The sequence below is a fragment of the Balaenoptera acutorostrata genome, chromosome 7 (assembly GCF_949987535.1).
Source record: "Balaenoptera acutorostrata chromosome 7, mBalAcu1.1, whole genome shotgun sequence".
NCBI lineage: Eukaryota > Metazoa > Chordata > Mammalia > Artiodactyla > Balaenopteridae > Balaenoptera > Balaenoptera acutorostrata.
The window spans coordinates 35,023,260-35,041,444 of NC_080070.1; the positions used below are offsets into that span (position 1 = coordinate 35,023,260).

At 35.8% G+C, this 18,185-nt stretch overlaps 1 protein-coding gene across 5 annotated transcripts in view; it reads left to right on the top strand.

Annotated features, from left to right (window-relative positions):
• The window catches only part of TFEC (transcription factor EC), a 278,168-nt gene that overhangs the window by 241,412 nt on the left and 18,571 nt on the right, over positions 1 to 18,185 (top strand). Inside the window, exon 1 of one of the 5 annotated variants that reach the window (XM_007195110.2) lies at positions 8,337 to 8,417. The exons of the other annotated variants lie outside the window; for them this stretch is intronic. Within the exon in view, the coding sequence (XP_007195172.1) occupies positions 8,352 to 8,417 (66 nt within the window). The 5' untranslated portion in view covers positions 8,337 to 8,351. Of the gene's footprint in view, positions 1 to 8,336; positions 8,418 to 18,185 lie in introns of those variants that run through there. 5 annotated transcript variants of the gene reach the window in all.

The following is an 18,185-nucleotide window of genomic DNA, read 5'->3' on the forward strand; positions in this document are numbered from 1 at the left end:
TATTAATCTCTAGAAATGAATCTGTAAAGAGTGTGCAAGCTCTTTCTATACAGTTTGAAGGGTTGTTGTTGGTTTGTTTGTTTATGGTTTTAGACCTTTTAGAAAACATGAGAAAAAATATGAAAGACTGTGATTTAATTGTTATTTTAAACATTTCATTTAAAGAAAGTGAATTCTGACTATATTGTGTAGTGTAGATACTGTTCATCAGTAAATCAGTGGGCTAAGTTGTATTAATGTTAACAATGGACATTTTAAATTTAAAACTTTAAGAAAAAATTAGACAAAGCATCCCTCTTTTCTTTATTAATTCCCAAATAGACTACAAAAAGGAGAATTATCTCTTTCCTCCTTTTCTCTCATACAAAGGACCTCCACTTTATAACAAGTCACTAATACCACTATTTATCAGACAAAGATCAAATGAGGTTTAAAATCTAGTTTTTTTTTGAAGGTTTTTTTGGTGGGTTTTTTTTTTGTTTTTTGCCTGTTTGTTCATTCGTTTTTTAGAATGAAGTGACAGTTCTTTCTACCTCTTCTCTCTTCAGATTTCAAGCAGCATATTTATAGGAAATCTGACTAATTATCTAGATAAATATGTTATTAATGCTAAGTTTCCCCATCTAATTCCACAGCATGAGGTTACTATTTTCTTAACTAGTATTCAACTTCTGGGTTTGAGGAAATGATATTAATTTCCTGCAATCTTCTCTTCCTTGTATGTGGTACTTATTTCTTTGAAATTGTATATTGAAACATTCTCTTTGTCAAATTATCTTACTTGTTTTGTAGAGGTTGCATAGATTGCTTATTCCATGCAAACTGGTGACAATGACTATTGGGAATTTGCTTTTGATACACAGAATGTAAAAGATAGATACTACTGGCCTATTTGTACTTATATAAAGAAGTATCTGCTGTTGACCGATCAACAATCATTGATAAATCAAGATCTAGGTATAAACCCAAGCAGTTCAATTGACCAAATATTTATTCAATAGTTATATGCAAAGAACAATACATGCACTATAGGAAACTAAAAGTTGAGTGAGACACAATTCACATACCAAGAGGCCACATGATAGTGAGGCAGTGCAGTGAGGCACACCTGAGAGGCAGGGAGGGAAAGAATATGGATCTTGGTATCAACCCAAGTTGTCAGCTAGGTATCGTGCAAGGCACTTCTCTTTATTTCACTTTCTTCTTCTGCATTATGAGAATAATTGAAAATATTTATTGCCAAAGCTATTTTTATATTAAATCTTGGTAGATGACATATATATATATATATATATATATATAGAATTTTTTTTGAATGCTAGTCAGAGAGTTGCCCTGGAGTTTGACTAAAGTAGAAACCATGCGAAATTGAGATATTTTTGGAATGCTTTAGGAAAAGATGATATTTGAGATATAGTTATAAAAGAAGGTTAAGAGTTTAAGAGGTAGACATGAAGGCAGAAAAGTATAACAAGTTAAGAGAACAACATAAGAAAAGGCAAGAAGTCAGAAAAAAAGAGAATGTGTAAGAATAGCTGGTAGAACAGAGATAGGAAATTCTGAAGGATATTTATAGTTCATGTGGATAAAAATAAAGACCTGTTAGATTCAGAGGAATGCTTTGAGTAAGCATTTTAGCTAGTGAACTTTTGGTTGTAGATGATAGAACCTGGCTTATATGGGGCTTAAGTATGAAAGGAATTTGTTGGCTCATGTCATCCATAAATTCCTAAGTAATATTGTATGTGGACATCCCTCCATAACTTTGCCTTTGTTCTGTACTGGCCTTATTCTCAGCTGTTGAGCAGACACTATCACAGCTTATTCCTAGCTATGCACCCAGTTCTTCCTTGCTAACCCAGTTTTTTTTCAGACATCCACTCCTTCACAAGGAAGAGGAAGTTTCTGATTAATTTAAGCCAACGCTGGTGGCCCCATTTCCCTTGCCAGAGATTGTTTTAAGAATGAGCTTGTGTTGCAATTCTGGCAGGTTGAGCAGGTTCCTGGGGTCTTCTAGAATTTACTTCAGTCATTAAAGGAGACCCAAGAAAGAGAAGGTTTTGCCTCTCCATGATGTTGTAAGACAATGTGACTTATGTAGTCATTTTATTGCCCAGAAGGTAAATAAACTGAGGAAAAACGAAAGAAACAAAGGGAGAGGAAAATCCAAGCGGAATGCAAAGAAATACTGCTTATATGCCCCTGGAGAATTCTTTACCTATGGATTTCACACATTAAGTAAGATTTTTTTCCTTTATTTTATAAGCTAATTGTGTCAGGATTTTCTGATTGTCATAACCAAATGCATCCTGGTGGATACATTAAGTCAAGCTTAAAAACTTAAGAGGAGAGCTTCCTTTCCTGCTTAGTTCCAGTTAAATCTCTGGGCTAATTCCTTGTGGAGCAATTTCTGTCATATATCTATCTGTCAGCCAATTTTTCTGGGTCTTGGGCCCACCCTAGAGCTGTGAATCAAGCAGCTCCACAAAACAAATTATCTAGGTTAAGAGTGAGAACCAGGAGAACAGGAGTTGTTACCAAAATAAATGTAAATGAATTCTAGAGAGGCTAAAACAACAGATGCCCATAATGGTAAGCTTCAAAAGTGAGGATATTTATCAATAATAATAATTTTTCTTAATGTCTCACCTACTATGTCACAGGCACGTTGCTGAGTATTTTACATATTTTCTTTAGTTCTCACAGAAATTGCAAAGTCTAAGGGGCAATCTACTGATTGTGCTGTTAGTCACTTTGGGGTTCTTTTGCTGTGCCTTAAGCAGAAAACCTTGAGTGTAGATTTATCCCAGGACCACTGCATATAGGCTTAATTAAAAATCATGTTCTAACTTCTGTTGGTGGAAAGCTTGGAAGCTGCTAAGGGGTAGCTTGGACCACTTGTGGTGGTCCTTCACATTTCCCCAGATTGAATGGAATAGTTCAAGGTTTTCACAGATCAATTTAGCCCAGGTATTTCTGACCCAGAAATGAATATTGAGTGATTAGTGACTAGACTCAGAATAATTAAGCAGAAGTTACCTCTCAATTTCTATTTGACCAAGAGAGCTAGGCAAGTGTCAGTTAGTTCTTACTGCAACAATTTTGTAAATTGGACTGAAAAGACCCAAAGTGCAAGAAACATTCAGTGAAATCAGCTGTGTTTTCATCAATACCTTAACCTCTCAGTTTCTCAGTCTCCTTGGTGTCAATGGTATTTTTCTCCTTCCTATCCAGGCATCCCTTCACATGATGATATCCTAGATCTTGTTATTATGTATTTCTCTATCCTATAACATTTTTATTTCATACTTTTTGACCATTACATTCTGTTTTTCAGTGCACCTACTCTAATGTTCTTACTTCACCAATTGCTCAAGCTTGTGGAGATTCCAAATCAATTGACTCTACCACTGTTTTCAATAGCTATTATTTCTCACTCATGACATTTTTTTTGATATAGAATATGTTTATTATACATAATCTAGGTATATTGAGTATAAAATAACTATCAGTGCAAATAATTACACACACACATTATTAGGGTTAAGCGTCAGGTTAGGGTTTTTGTGTCTCGAAGGCTTGTGTTGTGTGACTTCTCGGTCTGTTTTCCAGATGATCGCCATTCTCAGATACAGCGTTTGCAGATCAGTGTTTTCTCACATTCGGTCCACTGCCTCTTTCGTCATGCGTACGCTTTGCCTGTGCTGTTGAAAACCTTTTCAGTCACCTGGACCCCCAACTGGGTTTATTGTGCTTCTCTTTCCCTTGCCTGAGGACACCAATCCACAAACATGGTTCTAAGACTGTGGTCCAAGAACGCAGTGCCTATGGGTTTCTTCTAGGCCTGGCCTGGGTTCAGGTTTTACGTTGCAGTAGTCGATTTGGTGTGAGTTTCTTGTTGTAGGTGGCACGAGAAAGGAATCCATTGTGATGCTTGTGCGTGGAGCGGTCCTGTTTCCCCAACACCATTCATTGCACAGGCTATCATGTCCCCATGGGACCGTCTCACCTCCTTTGTCAGAGACGAATAGATACACAAGCGTGGCTTTCTTTCTGGGCTCTCCTTTCTCCTCCATGGATCTATGTGGATGTCTTGTGTGCCTATACCATGATGTCTGGATGATGGCAGGTTGGCGAGCTAGTTGGAAATCAGGCGGTGTGGGAAGTCCGAAGTCTGTGCTTCTGTCCGAAGAGCGTATTGACACTCTCTAGGTTCTTCTGTGTTTCCAGACGCATTTCGGAATTCTTGGTTGTACTTGTCTGAGAAAATCCGTGGGTATTTTGAGAGGAATGGCATTGCATCTCTGGATTGCCTTGGGGGTGTGGAATCATTCCCACAAGACGGACTTTTCCAATCCATGAGCACCACCTATCTTTCCATGTTGTGTGTGTATCGTTTTCATTTTCTTTCATTGATATGTCTGTCGTCCAGTTTTCTGAGTTACGGGTCTTGTAGGTCGTGGGTTAGATGGACTCTTAGGTATTTTCTTTGTGTTGTTACCGTCATTGTCCAGAGGGTTCTCTTCTTCCTTCCTCATTCGGATAGTTTGTTGTGAGTGTACAGAAAGGCAACCGATTTCTGTAGTGTCGATGAAGTTTCTACTCTGCAATCGAACTGAGTTTCCTGATGAGTTTTGTTCTGTTTTGTTCTGTTTACTTTTGGGGGTGGAGGGGGTCACCTTCAGCATTCTCTGTGCAGAGAATCAGGTCCATTGGAGTCTTTCCTCTGCCGTTGGATACCTCTTCTTTCTTTTTTCCATGCCATTAATATGGCGAGGATTTCCTCCACCTTGGAAAATGAAAGCGGCCAGTGTGGTCAGTGTAGAGTTGGGCGTATGCAATAACTGGCCCCCTTCTCCTTCCTCCGTCTCTATCTGAGACCTCCAGGAAGGGCAGGACTAGGCCAGGGCTCCATAGAGCTCAGCTCGGTGATCTGGATCGCTGTTCGTCTGCCCCTCCGTCCAGGGCGTAATTTGCTCTACCATCTGTGGCCGGGGTTGTGGTCATGGGGGGTTGGGGGTCCCGTCAGCCTTTTCCCTCTTTGAACCAATCTTTTCTTCGTTATGTGTTGGCAAATTGCAGTCCACCAGACGGGTTGTCTGAGTACAGCCTCTGGTTCGGGCCAAACACCAGCCTCTGGGGGTCACCCTGTGGTGCCCAGCATACAGCCCCACCCTGCTCACCTTTGTGCTCCAACTGGCTGTACTCCGGGTCCTCCAGCTGACACTGGGGGAAGCATGGCATGGTGCTCCAGGTCAGTGCCAGCTGTGCTGTGCTCTTTTCAAAGCCTGGGATTGGGTCCCGTGGACCTCTGGGCCCTGGTTCCGGAGAACCCTCCATGGCCACACTCACCCGGAGCCCACGCTGGCCCTCGTGGGCAGTGGGGGCAGGGGGAGGGTGGGCTGCCCCGGCCCCTCACTCATGACATTTTGACAATTTCTTCCTTAACCTATTCTTGGTCAAGTACTATAACCATTTCTCTTGCAAACACTCTTAGCATATACCCATTTTTCTTCATTTTATTCTCCTAACAAAAGCCCAACCCTGATTAAACTTATTTTTCATCTTACTCTACATCTTCACCTGAGTAGCTGAATGGATAAAATTTTAACACATTGCTCATAGTACTCACCTCCAATACATCACCAAAATTTCATAGGGGCTTTCATTACCAGCAGACAATACTACAGCTCTTCCTTGGTGAAAATTCTCATTAATTAAGACATTATACTTTCTCTTCTCTTCTCAAATCTCCACCATTCCCCATCCATTCCATTTTCTAGCTGATTTCTCTTTCACAACATACTTCAGAAAGAAAATATATGCAATCAGATTAGAACTTACTTGTTAGCTTTGCGTCACAAATTCTATAAGACCACCTGCATCTGTTTTGATTTTCTCTGCCATCCCTTTTATTAGAATAGAATTGTCCCAGCTCATAATCTGAAGCCAGCCCAACTACTTGTGTCCTAGATCTCACAAATTCTTACCTTCTCAAGCACTTTCCCTCTCTAAATAGCAACTCCTCCTATATCATCAGTCTATTTTGATGTATTGAATTATAAATATCAGCATTACACTTGTTTTTACTAAGATTCCCCCAAAATAAAACCAAATCAAACAACTCCCTTTGAATGCAATTCCTCTCCAGCTACCACACCATTTCCTGACTCCCTACCCCTCAAAACTCTCTCTGCTTCCATTTCCTTACCTCCCATTCTCTACTCTCCAATACAGCTGTTGCCCTTACAATTCTAAAAGAGCTCTTAAAACCAACCAATACCGAAGCCAATAGTAAATTCTCCATTCTCACCAGGCTTGGTTTCCCTGTGGCATTAGCCATGGTTGACCACTCCTTCCTTCTTGAAGTATTATCTGGGATTCTGTAGCACCATATTTTTTGGCTTTTCACCCACCTTACTGGTTCTTTCTCTTCTAATAGACATCTACATGCTAAAGTGCTCCCAGGCTTAGACTTCAGTCCTCTTTTCTCACATATCTATACATTCTGTTGGTGATCTCAACCCTTCTCCAGCCTAGCTCTCTCCCCTAATGCTAGATTCCTATGTCTTACTGCTACCCTAACATCTTTTGTGCTTCCAACAGACATCTCAAACCTAATCTGACTGAAAAGAAGTTTTTGTCCCCGTCCTTATCCATCTAGAACCAACACCCCCCCAAAAAAGTCATTCTTCTTCTCTCTCTTACTTCCACACAACCACATTTATCAGTATGCCCTCCTACTCAGCGTCCAAGATTTCCTGAATCTCACAGCTTATCAGCTCCTCTACTAAAACCCTTTTCCAGGCTATCATCATCTCTCACTTGAACTTCAGAACTAACCTCTCTGCTACTTCTTTCCCCCTTACAGCTGTTGATCACACAGCAGCCAGAATGATCTTCACAAGGCAAAATTCAGATCCTGTTTCTCTGATTGCTGAGCATTCTATTAACTTCCTGAAATCCTCAGAATATAACCAGGACACTTTACCATAGTCAGCATTTCCCTTTAACTTTAGGCTCTGGTCTTGATAGCCTTCTTCCTACTCCTTGAATATGACTTGCATATTATCATTTTAGGACCATTGAATTTCCTTTTTTGGGCTTGGAATGATTTTGTCCCAGATCTTTGCGTGACTATCTCTTTATGCCTCAGATCTTTAGTCAATATCAACTTGTCAGAGAGGTCTTCCACAATCACCCTATTTGAAAGACCCCATCCCACACTTCCTAAATCAATATCTTATTCAATTCCCTGGGACACTTAGGATTAGAGTTACAAAAATTATCTTGTTTTTTATTTTATTTACCTATTTATTGTGTGCTCCCACCCTTAAAATGTAAACTCCTGGAAGCTGGTGATCTTGTCTGTCTTGTTCACTGCTGTGTCCCTAAAGCCTAAAAGAGTGACCTGTTCATTATTTTATTCTCAGCACCCAGCACAAATGCCTAGCACATCACAGGTGCTCAGCAAATGCATATGAAATAAATACTTTAAAATTCACACACAATATTTTAAAAAATTGTTCCCATTATACATTACCATTTAGGAAATTTTTTAATGGCTAAAATCAGCAGCAATAAGGATAACAACAATAATAATAGCTACTATGCCTTGGGTACTTGCTATGTGACAAGGATTGTGCAAAACACTTTTCATGAAAATTTAATCACCACAACAAACATATGAGATAGAGACTGTTATTACGGATTATCATTTTACAAATGAGGAAAGAGGCTTAGAGAAGTTCAGTAACTCACTCAAGTTCATATAGTTAGTGAATGGCAGGAGAGGGGTTTGAATCCAATCCTGTATGACACCAAATGCAACAATCTTACCCAATCTGCTGTGCTAGCAGGCTCAGAAGGAAGCCATTTCATAGAATTGTAGAATCTTGGAATCTGAAGGGACCTTAGCCTGATCCGATCCTCTGTCACATTCCAGCCAAAGGATTGTTTAGCCTCTGAGTTTAAATCTGTCTCCCTATAATTTCTACCCTTTAGTCTTAGTTTCACCTCTCCCTTTCAGAGATGTGGTTGTGCACAGTAACTTATTTCTTTTATTATAGATGGGTATTTTTCGATCAAGTGTCTGTAGATGCTGGTGGCATTTGACAATCTCAGTATACTGTTATAGTTCAAGACTATTTCAGAGACAAGGACTGAGTAAATATTAACAACCCCCTGTGCTTGGTTGGAACTTGAAAGGACTGCATAACACCAACAAGCAAGCTTTTGTCAATCACAATCTAGAGCAGATTAGACTTAAAGTCCAAGGAAGAGCCAAAGTTCACCTTAGAAGTTTCTGCACAGCTCTCCCAGTTATTGCTTGCAAGTGTAAGGAAAAGAAAATGATGAAGGAGAAAGAGAAAACCATTGCTATTGTGAAGGTTATAGACACTTCAAAGTTAAAACTGGTGAGCAAGTGCATTTTGGAATTCTTTCAATGTTTGGAGATGAAACCACCTTAAATACTGAATTTAAACTTTATAAACTAATAGTCATTAAAATAAGCTATGTAGAAGTTGAGCATTGAAAAGTGTAACATATAATCTGCTATACTGACAAGCTTGTGTACTTACAAGATAATTTTTAATGCTTTGGCTACAGTAAAAATATTTTTATAGTCTATTTAGTTAAAAAATTGTTAAAAATTATGTTATATTATGACCTTTTTATCAAAAAGTGAAGGTTCTACTAATTATTTGTTGCAGCGTTTACATTTAGTACTAAACAGATTATATAAAGTGTATGATGCAAAAGCATTTATTTTGTTACCATTCTCTGTTTTGTATTTTATCTTTTCTATTTGCTTTATGAACCAGCTGGTCAAGGACAGGAATCTCCCACTCCCGCCCAACATATTATTTTTATTCACTTATAATAGAACGAAAAAAAAATAACTCAGTGGGACTTCTCTTTTCAATGTTTATCATTCAAACCTCATAGCCCTGCTTCAGCAAATAAAATAAAGTTAGGGGAAGATCAATTGTACATGTCCTAAAACTGGAAAAATCTAGTTTACTATGTTTAAATGAATAAATACACAAAAGGAAAGAAAATATTCTCTTAAATGCCAGTTTTTATGTGTGCTTACATTGTGTGATATATGCTCTCCTACAGTGCTCACTCTTTATTCCTGAAGTTTATCTTCTTTCTATGCCTACAGTTATTCTATCTAATAGTCTCAAGCTCAGTTTTGCCATTTTGCATTCACAGTAAATGTCTTCAGAGAAAAGCAAAATAGAGGATCCAAACAACTCAAAATCCCCTCACTTTCCCATGAAACTCACACTAAATATTTGATATAGATATAGACATATAGATATCACACATACACATCTATGTATGGGTTTAGAAATTTTTCTTCTTTTAGTCTCTATACTGAAAAATTGTCTGGAAATATATGTATATATATATATATATATATGATTTTATTTCCTTTTTTGCATTTATAATGAGATTATCTGGGAGATAGTTACATCACACACACACCACACACACACAAACACCCATATATAATATACATAATACATATATGCATATTATATGTATGTATGCATATACACAAATACACATGTATGTATCTCCAGGAAATTCTCAGGGTTTTACATAATAAGTTTTCAGAAACATGATGAGTGTTCCTGGGTACTATAGTACCCTCTGTCTTGCTGAGTGAATATAAATGAAGAGGGGTAAAACAATAAAAATGAATTAAATTATTGAATTTGTGGTCAAGTTTCCTCGTACTATAGCGTTTTGGTGAAGAAAAAAATTAAGCCAGGTTGCCATAGGGAGAGTGTTGGAGATGGTTTGGACCTTAAGTTGAGCCTTAGAGAGTAGGTTGTAGTTTGATACTTAAAGAAAGCTTGAAGACATTTGAGGTGCAGAAAATAGCAGTGGGAAAGAATAAAACTGAGAAAAATATTCTCCAATGGCCTCCAACTTTTTTGAGTTTTCAAAACACTTCTTACCATTAAAAGTGTTAAGGCAAGGGCCCTTCCACAATAGGATAGGTAGTAAAGAATCCAGCCTCTGTGTTATACGGACCTAGGTTTTAATCTCAAGTCTTCTATTTATTACAACTGTATGATCTTGAGATAAGTACTTAATTTTTCAGAGTTTTAATTATTTATATTTAAAATGGGAACTATGAGACTTCACTCACAAAGTTATTATAAAGATTAACTGACAACCTGTTATTTGTTATTACTATGAAACATGCTTATCTGAATATCTGGCATATAATAAATACTCAACTATCTATGACGTTGCATATATATATTATGATATTGCTTGTATTTTATTATCTTTTAAAAATTCTCCATATGCGGATTCATAGGTTCCGTTTGGCAACATTCTATCCTCTTGCCTCTTCCCTCCCACTGGAATGGGAGATCTATTTTTGCAAGCTGTGACATAGTCTACATATGTGTATGTGGTGATGAGAAATCTTTCAGAACTTGAGAGTAGTGGGAAATAATGTTGACCAGATAATGTGGGACCATTTAATGAGATTTTGAAAGCTGGACACAAGGGTTCGAACTTAATATATGAGTTAAAGGGGAGAGGTTTAAATTTTAGGTTTTTGAGCTGGGAGAGATCAGAAGAAAGTTGTATTTTTTAAAACACGAGTTGGTTTGAGAGGAGCAGTTGGAAACTAACTGAGAGGGATGGAGGGCTACTGGAGGGAGGGACATAATTTAGGCTGAAGACCCTGAGGATCTTGAGATACGAGGATAGGGAAGAAAATTTAAACTGACCAATGATTTAAAAGAAAAAAATGTCATAACTGAGTAATAGATTGGACCTAGTACATGGAGAAGGAAGAGGCCAAAACAGTCAGAAAAAACATATGTGGAATTTAGGTCAGATCATTTATGCTGCCCTTTACTGTATTTGGCCTGAGAGTAAATGGTTATATGAACATTTGTACAATAATTTTGGACCCAGATTTTATTTTCTCATAGGGAAGCACTGATTTTAAACACAGGCAAAACTATATTTTTCTATTATTGAAAGTTATTGTCCTCTCACAAACTAAGAATTTTATAATAAATGGGATTGAATTTTATCAGATACTTTTCTTAAATCTATTGAGATGATCATAGAGTTTCTTTTTCTTTTTTAACGTCATAAAATATATTTATGGGAAATCCAACTTGATTATGGTAAGTTACCTTGTTTATATTCTCTTGAATTCAAATTACTAATAATATTTTGCTTAAGATTTATAGTAATGAATGAAATGGGTCTATAGTATTTGTTTTTCATAATGTTTTCATATGGTTTCAGTCTCAATGAATTGGAACGTATTCTCTCTTGTCTCTGTTGTCTGGAAATGTTTGTACAAAACTGAGATGGTATGTTTCTTGAAAATGTGACAGTTTTGCCCATAAAACTGTCTAGTCCAGATATTTTCTTGTGTAATATGTTTAAAGCTTGTTTTGATTTCTTCAGTAATCATATGACTATTCAAGACTATTAATTACTTGTGTAGTAAGTTCTACCAAATAATACTTTTCTAGAAATGTATGTATTTTTCCTAAGCATTCACAGTCATTGGAAAATTATTATAGGTAATCTCTGTTATTATCTTTTTTATTGTGGTAAAACATGTATAACATAAAAATTGCCATTATAAACATTTTAAAGTGTACAATTCAGTGGCATAACATAGATTCACAATCTTGTGCAACCATTACCACTATACATTCCCAGAGCTTTTTCATTCTTCCAAACAGAAACCCTGAACCCATTAAACAATAACTCCCCATTTTCCCTTACCTCCAGCCCTTAGTAACCTCTATTCTCCTTTCTGTCTGTATAAATTTGACTATTCTAGGTACCTCATGTAAGTGGAATCATACAATATTTGTCCTTCCCTATCGGCTTATTTCACTTAGCATAATGTTTTCAAGATTCATACATGTTGTAACATGTATCAGTACTCCATTACCTTTTATGGCTGAATAATATCCCGGTATATGCATATACCACGTTTTATTTATCCATTCATCTATTGATGGGCATTTGGATTGTTTCTACCCTTTGGCTCTTTAATGCTTCTATGGACATTGGTGTGCAAATATCTGTTTGAGTATCTGCTTTCAACTCTTACTGGTATATACCTAGAGGTGAGAAATTGTTGGTCATATGCTAATTATATGTTTAACTTTTGAAGAACTGTCATACTGTTTTCCACAGTGGCTGCATCATTTCACATTCTCAGCGGCAATGCACAAGGGTAACATTTTTTCCATAGCCTCACCAACATGTTTTCCTTTCTTTTAATAATAGTCATCTTAATGAGTGTGAAGTTGTAAAACATTGTGGTATTGATTTATATTTCCCTAATGACTAATGATGTTGAGTATCTTTCAATGTCCTTATTGGTCATTTGTATATCTTTTTCAGAGAAACGTCTATTCAAGTTCTTTGCTCATTTTTTAAATTGGATTGTTTTTGTTGTTGTTTTTGTGAGTCATAGGAGTTTATTTTATGTAGTCTAGATATTAACCTCTGAACAGATATGTGATTTGCAAGTAATTTCTCCCATTTTGTGAGTTGTCCTTTCACTCTCTTGATAGTGTCCTTTGATGTACAAAAGTTTTAAATTTTGATGAAGTCCAATTTATCTGTTTTGGTTGTGGTTGTTGCCTGTAATTTTGGTATCATATCCAAAAAATCATCACCAAACCCAATATCATGAAGATTTTCCCTCATCTTTTCTTCTAGGAGTGTTATAGCCTTAACTCTTATGTTTAAGTTGTTGATCCATTTTGAGAAACTTTTGTTTATGGTGTAAGAATCCAACCTCACCTTCTGCATGTGGCTATCTAGTTTCTCAAGATCGTTTGTTGAAAAAACTGTCTTGGTCTTGGCACTCTTGTCAAAAATCGTTTGACCATATATTTGAGGAATAATTTCTGGGCTCTCTATTCCACTCTCTATGTCTGTCTTCATGTCAGTACCACACTGCTTTGATTATTGTTGCTTTGTACTGAGCTTTGAAATATGGAAATTTGAGTCCTCCAACTTTGTTCTCTTTCAAGATTGTTTTTGCTATTCAGGGTCCCTTGAGATTCCATATGAGTTTTAATATGGGTTTTTCTATTTCTGCAAAAACCACTGTTAGGATTTTAATAGGGTTTGAATTGCATCTGTAGATTGCTCTGGGTAGAACTGTCATCTTAACAATATTAAGTCTTCTCATCAAAAAACATGGGATATCTTTCCATTTATTTATATCTTCTTTAATTTCTTTAAGCAATGTTTTTTAGTTTTCAGTGTCTAAGTCTTTTCCTCCTTGGGTAAATTTATTCCCAAATATTTTATTCTGTTTGATGTTACTGTAAATGGAATTGACTTCTTAATATCCTTTTCAGATTGTTCTTTTTTAGTGTGTAAAGATGCAACATATTTTTGCATGTTGATTTTGTATCCTGCAACTTTGTTGAATTCATTTATTAGCTTTCATACTTGTGTGTGTGTGTGTGTGTGTGTGTGTGTGTGTGTGTGTGTAGCCTCATGATTTTCTACATATAGGATCATATCATCTGTGAACAAAATCATTTTACTTACTCTTTTCCAATTTGGATGACTTTTTTTCCCATGCCTAATTGCTCTGGCTAAGACTTCCAACACTATGTTAAAAAGAAGTGGCGAAAGAAAGTGGGTGATATCCCAGTCTTGTTTGTTCCTGATCCTTGAGGAAAAAAACTTATAAATCTCAACTTGTACTGTGGTTATATCCTCCTTTCATTTAAGATATCATTTGTTGGGCTTCCCTGGTGGTGCAGTGGTTGAGAATCTGCCTGCCAATGCAGGGGACACGGGTTCGAGCCCTGGTCTGGGAAGATCCCACATGCCGTGGAGCAACTAGGCCCGTGAGCCACAATTGCTGAGCCTGTGCGTCTGGAGCCTGTGCTCCACAACAAGAGAGGCTGTGATGGTGAGAGGCCCGCGCACCACGATGAAGAGTGGCCCCCACTTGCCCCAACTAGAGAAAGCCTTCGCACAGAAACGAAGACCCAACACAGCCGTAAATAAATAAATTAATTAATTAATTAATTTAAAAAAAAAAGATATCATTTGTTTAGACTTCATTCTTTTTAATCAGTCTTGTAAGAGGCATGCCAAGTTTGTTAACTGAAAAAACAAAACAAAACTTGTCTTTTGCATTGTTTTGTTTTTCACTGATTTATGATCTTATATTATTATCTGTTCTACTTGCTTTGGGTTTATTTGGTTATTCTTCTAACTTCTTGAGAAGTTTACTTAGTTTATCAAATTTCAAATTTTTATCTATTTTTCTCATATTTAAGGGTATAAATTTCCTTCAAAGCATTACTTTGCCATATTCCAGAAGTTTCTTAATGTGTGTTTTCAGTATCTTTCATTTATTTTTAAATTCCAGTATGATTTGCTCTTTACTCTTGAGTCAGTTAAGAATTTCTAAATATATAGGAAATCAAGGACTCTATGAAATGTTTGAAGTTTTTTTGGGGGGGGTGGTTTTAGTATTTTTTCTGAGTACATGATCAATATTTATGTACGTTCCATATGTACTTGGAAAACGGTGTGTTCTCTAATTTGTAGATGTAGAACTATATACATGTATTAGGCCAAGACTTTACTTTTATTGTTCACATCTAGAACATTACTGATTATTTTTGTCTACTTGACTTTTCAAAAAACAGGGAGAAATGTGTTGAACTCTCCCAATACGTTGATGGATTTATTAATTTTTCCTTGTAGTTACAAACATTTTGTTTCATATTTTGAGGTTATTCTATTAGGTACAAGCCTGCTCATAACTGCTGTGCCTTTTTGGATAATTGAATTCTTTATTATTAGACAGTGACTCTCTCTAGTCCTAATTTTTCTAATTTTAAAGCCTATTTTCTCTGATATTAATGTAGTTCATTGGTTTCCTATGGTTATAATTTGCTGGACATATCTTTTCCCATCTTTTAACTTTCAATCTTTTGTGTCCTTTTGCAATGTAGCTGTGTCTCTTGTAAGCTATATAGATCTAAATACTGTCTTTTTAACCAAACTGTCAACCTTTTAGCTGAGGAGTTTGACCTATTTACATTGATTATTCTTATTGATATATTTTCATCTGTTCCTCTCATCTTATTTTATTATTTAACTGAGTCCTATATTTTAATATGTTTTTCTTTAGTACTTTTTTTTTTTTTACCACTTTCACATCCATTGGCTTTTTTACTACTCCAATCCAATCATACTGATATTATCTAGACTTTAATACTGAGTTATATGGTTATACATTTCATTTTATCTTTGATTTTGATTCCCTTCTTCTTTTTTAAACTACAACCACTTTACCAAGATATTTGATTATTTTTTATGACATATTTTATTATATCATATTTACTTCATCCAAAACTGTTTTCAGTGTTAGTCTTTGAGGGTAAATATTCTTAAGCATTTTATACCTCTAAGAATATTTTTCATCATGGCCTCATATGTGGATGATATTTGGGCTGGATATAAAACTCTGTATTTTAAGTCCTTTTCTTTAAACATTTGAAAAATACTGATTCACTTTCTTCTTTCATCCATTTTGCTATTGAAAAATTTTATGTTAATCAGATTCTTGTTCCTTTGAGCATAATCTTCTCTTTTTCTCTTTAGGCTTTTCGATCTTTCTCTTTGTCATTGTATACTTTTAAATTTCACTATAATGTGTCTGAGTGTAGGTTTTTCTTCTTTGATATTCTATAGGCCCTTTGATTTTTAAATCAAAATAAAACAATGATAAAATGAGATAAAATAAAAGACTTTTTGGTCTTTTATTTAGTGTTAATTCTAGGAAATGCATCTCCATTATTTCTTAAAATTTTTTCTTCCTTCCAGTTTTATTTATTCTTTCTCTCTGAGAGTCCTAATACCTGTCTGTATTGTAGGTTTAATAATTCTATCCTACATACTAATTAGATTTTCTTTCATATGTTTTGTTTCTTGGTTCTTTTCATCACCCTCCTGAGAGATTACTTTAATTTGGTAATTCCTTTATTTCTTTCTAAGTGTATGCATTATGCTGTTTTTCCATAGTTTTCTTTTGTTCAAGTATTATATTTTCATGGCTCCTATTTCTGCTTCATCACTTCAGCCATTTTATGCTTTCTTGTTATTATTTTATATTATAAATTATTACAAGTTATTTTATATTATAAAGATATTACAAATATCTTTATTTCGTTTAGAATGTACACTAAGTCAATTTTAAAAACTTGGTTTCATGTGATCTTTTACTTTTTATTTCTAAAATTTTTGCTTTTGATGTTATTTCTAACACTCCATATTGTTTAACTTTTAAAATAGTCATTCTTCTCTAACGTTTTGATATATTGACCTGTGAGCTAATTTTCTTTAGGGGATATTGGCTACTCTGAAAGGTAGCGTATGTGTGGAAAGGCCAGTTCTCAGTCCACTTAAGTCTCTATGATCTTAGTAATGAGATGTGACTAAAATCTAGGGTAGAGAATCTTGGACATCAGGAACCACTGCCAATCACTTCTCACTTCAAAGCAACTTCTTAGATCAGGAGTTCACTTTTTTCTGCTGGAAAGAAGAATTGTCTTGACGAGTATGTTTTACCTTGTTGAAAATATTTTATAATAAATTCTTTATTAGATGTCTTTAAAATTTGTGAGTTTATTTCTAATAATAACATTTCCCTATTGTTATGTCAATGATTTTGCTTTTCTGAAAAAGTAACCTGTGTTTTAACCAGAATAATAAATACTTCTTCATAAAATATCTATCCAGTTGCCTACTACTCTATAAAATAAAGCTAAGACTTAGACCTTAATACCTAAGTAACTTACACCTTTAAAAAAAGTAGTTATAATTTTGCTTTGTAAGCCTTTTCCAATGTCTATGTAATCTTTAAATTTTCACTAACACTGTACCCTTATATCTTTTAATGGAGAAAAGGCTCTTTAGATTATGTGAGATGTATTACATACTTTGAAATTGAAACCAATTGTTTAATGATATTCAAAAAGTGATTAGCCATTTACATGAAATAGAGTAGTACCTACAGCATAAAATTAAACAGGATATTAATCATTGTGCTTCAGGGCATAAATTAGACAATAACCAAGGTCAGGAGAGGATGTAATATACCCACAGTTAAGCAGGATTAGATTCATTTTCAGAATTCCAGACCCATTTCTAAGGAAAAATGCATTGGGTACAGTCTGATGAGGTAATATGGACCCAGTGAGATGCTATAGTTAGGAATCTATCACTTTATTGTTGCAGTGTATATGTAATATGGCTCCTTTTCTTCTCACACATTTCTGCTATTTGCTACTGCTGCATTGAAATCCATCGGAATTCAAACTGTTCAGAGAAAAGTGCCCTTTTCCTAGTTCTTTCCCCCTTCCTTCTCCCTCACTGCCTGTCTTTTTGTTCAGCATGTCCATTATGTTTCTCAAAGGCACAGTGGATATGTACAATTCAGGTTGGTGATGCCCCAGCTTATAACCAACAGGGTTTTCAAAAAAGATCTTGGAAACTTTTAAATTTTACCAATATAACTAAATGACTCACATGTTAGGGAAATATCTGCTTTTAGGATTTCTTCCTAATTGTGTTGTACTGATACTAATACTCATCATCTATCCAATTTGGTCAACTTTGTCTCTGTCCCTATTTTTCAGATGAGGAAATTGAGAGGGATTAAATATCCCACTTCAGACGCTCCCTTCTAAGGTCCAAGAAGCAAAAATACATTTTTTTTTTTTATGGCTGCTCTTTCTTTTTTTTTTTTTAAACTTTGGGTTTATTTATTTATTTATTTATGGCTGTGTTGGGTCTTCGTCTCTGTGCGAGGGCTTTCTGTAGTTGCGGCAAGTGGGGGCCACTCTTCATCGCGGTGCACGGGCCTCTCGTTATCGCGGCCTCTCTTGTTGCGGAGCACAGGCTCCAGACGCGCAGGCTCAGTAATTGTGGCTCACGGGCCTAGTTGCTCCACGGCATGTGGGATCTTCCCAGACCAGGGCTTGAACCCGTGTCCCCTGCATCGACAGGCAGATTCTCAACCACTGCGCCACCAGGAAAGCCCCCCAAAAATACATTTTAAAACAATGAATTTATATAAAATAAAGATGAGGAGTCCAAATAGAGTAAATAATGAGAAGAACCAA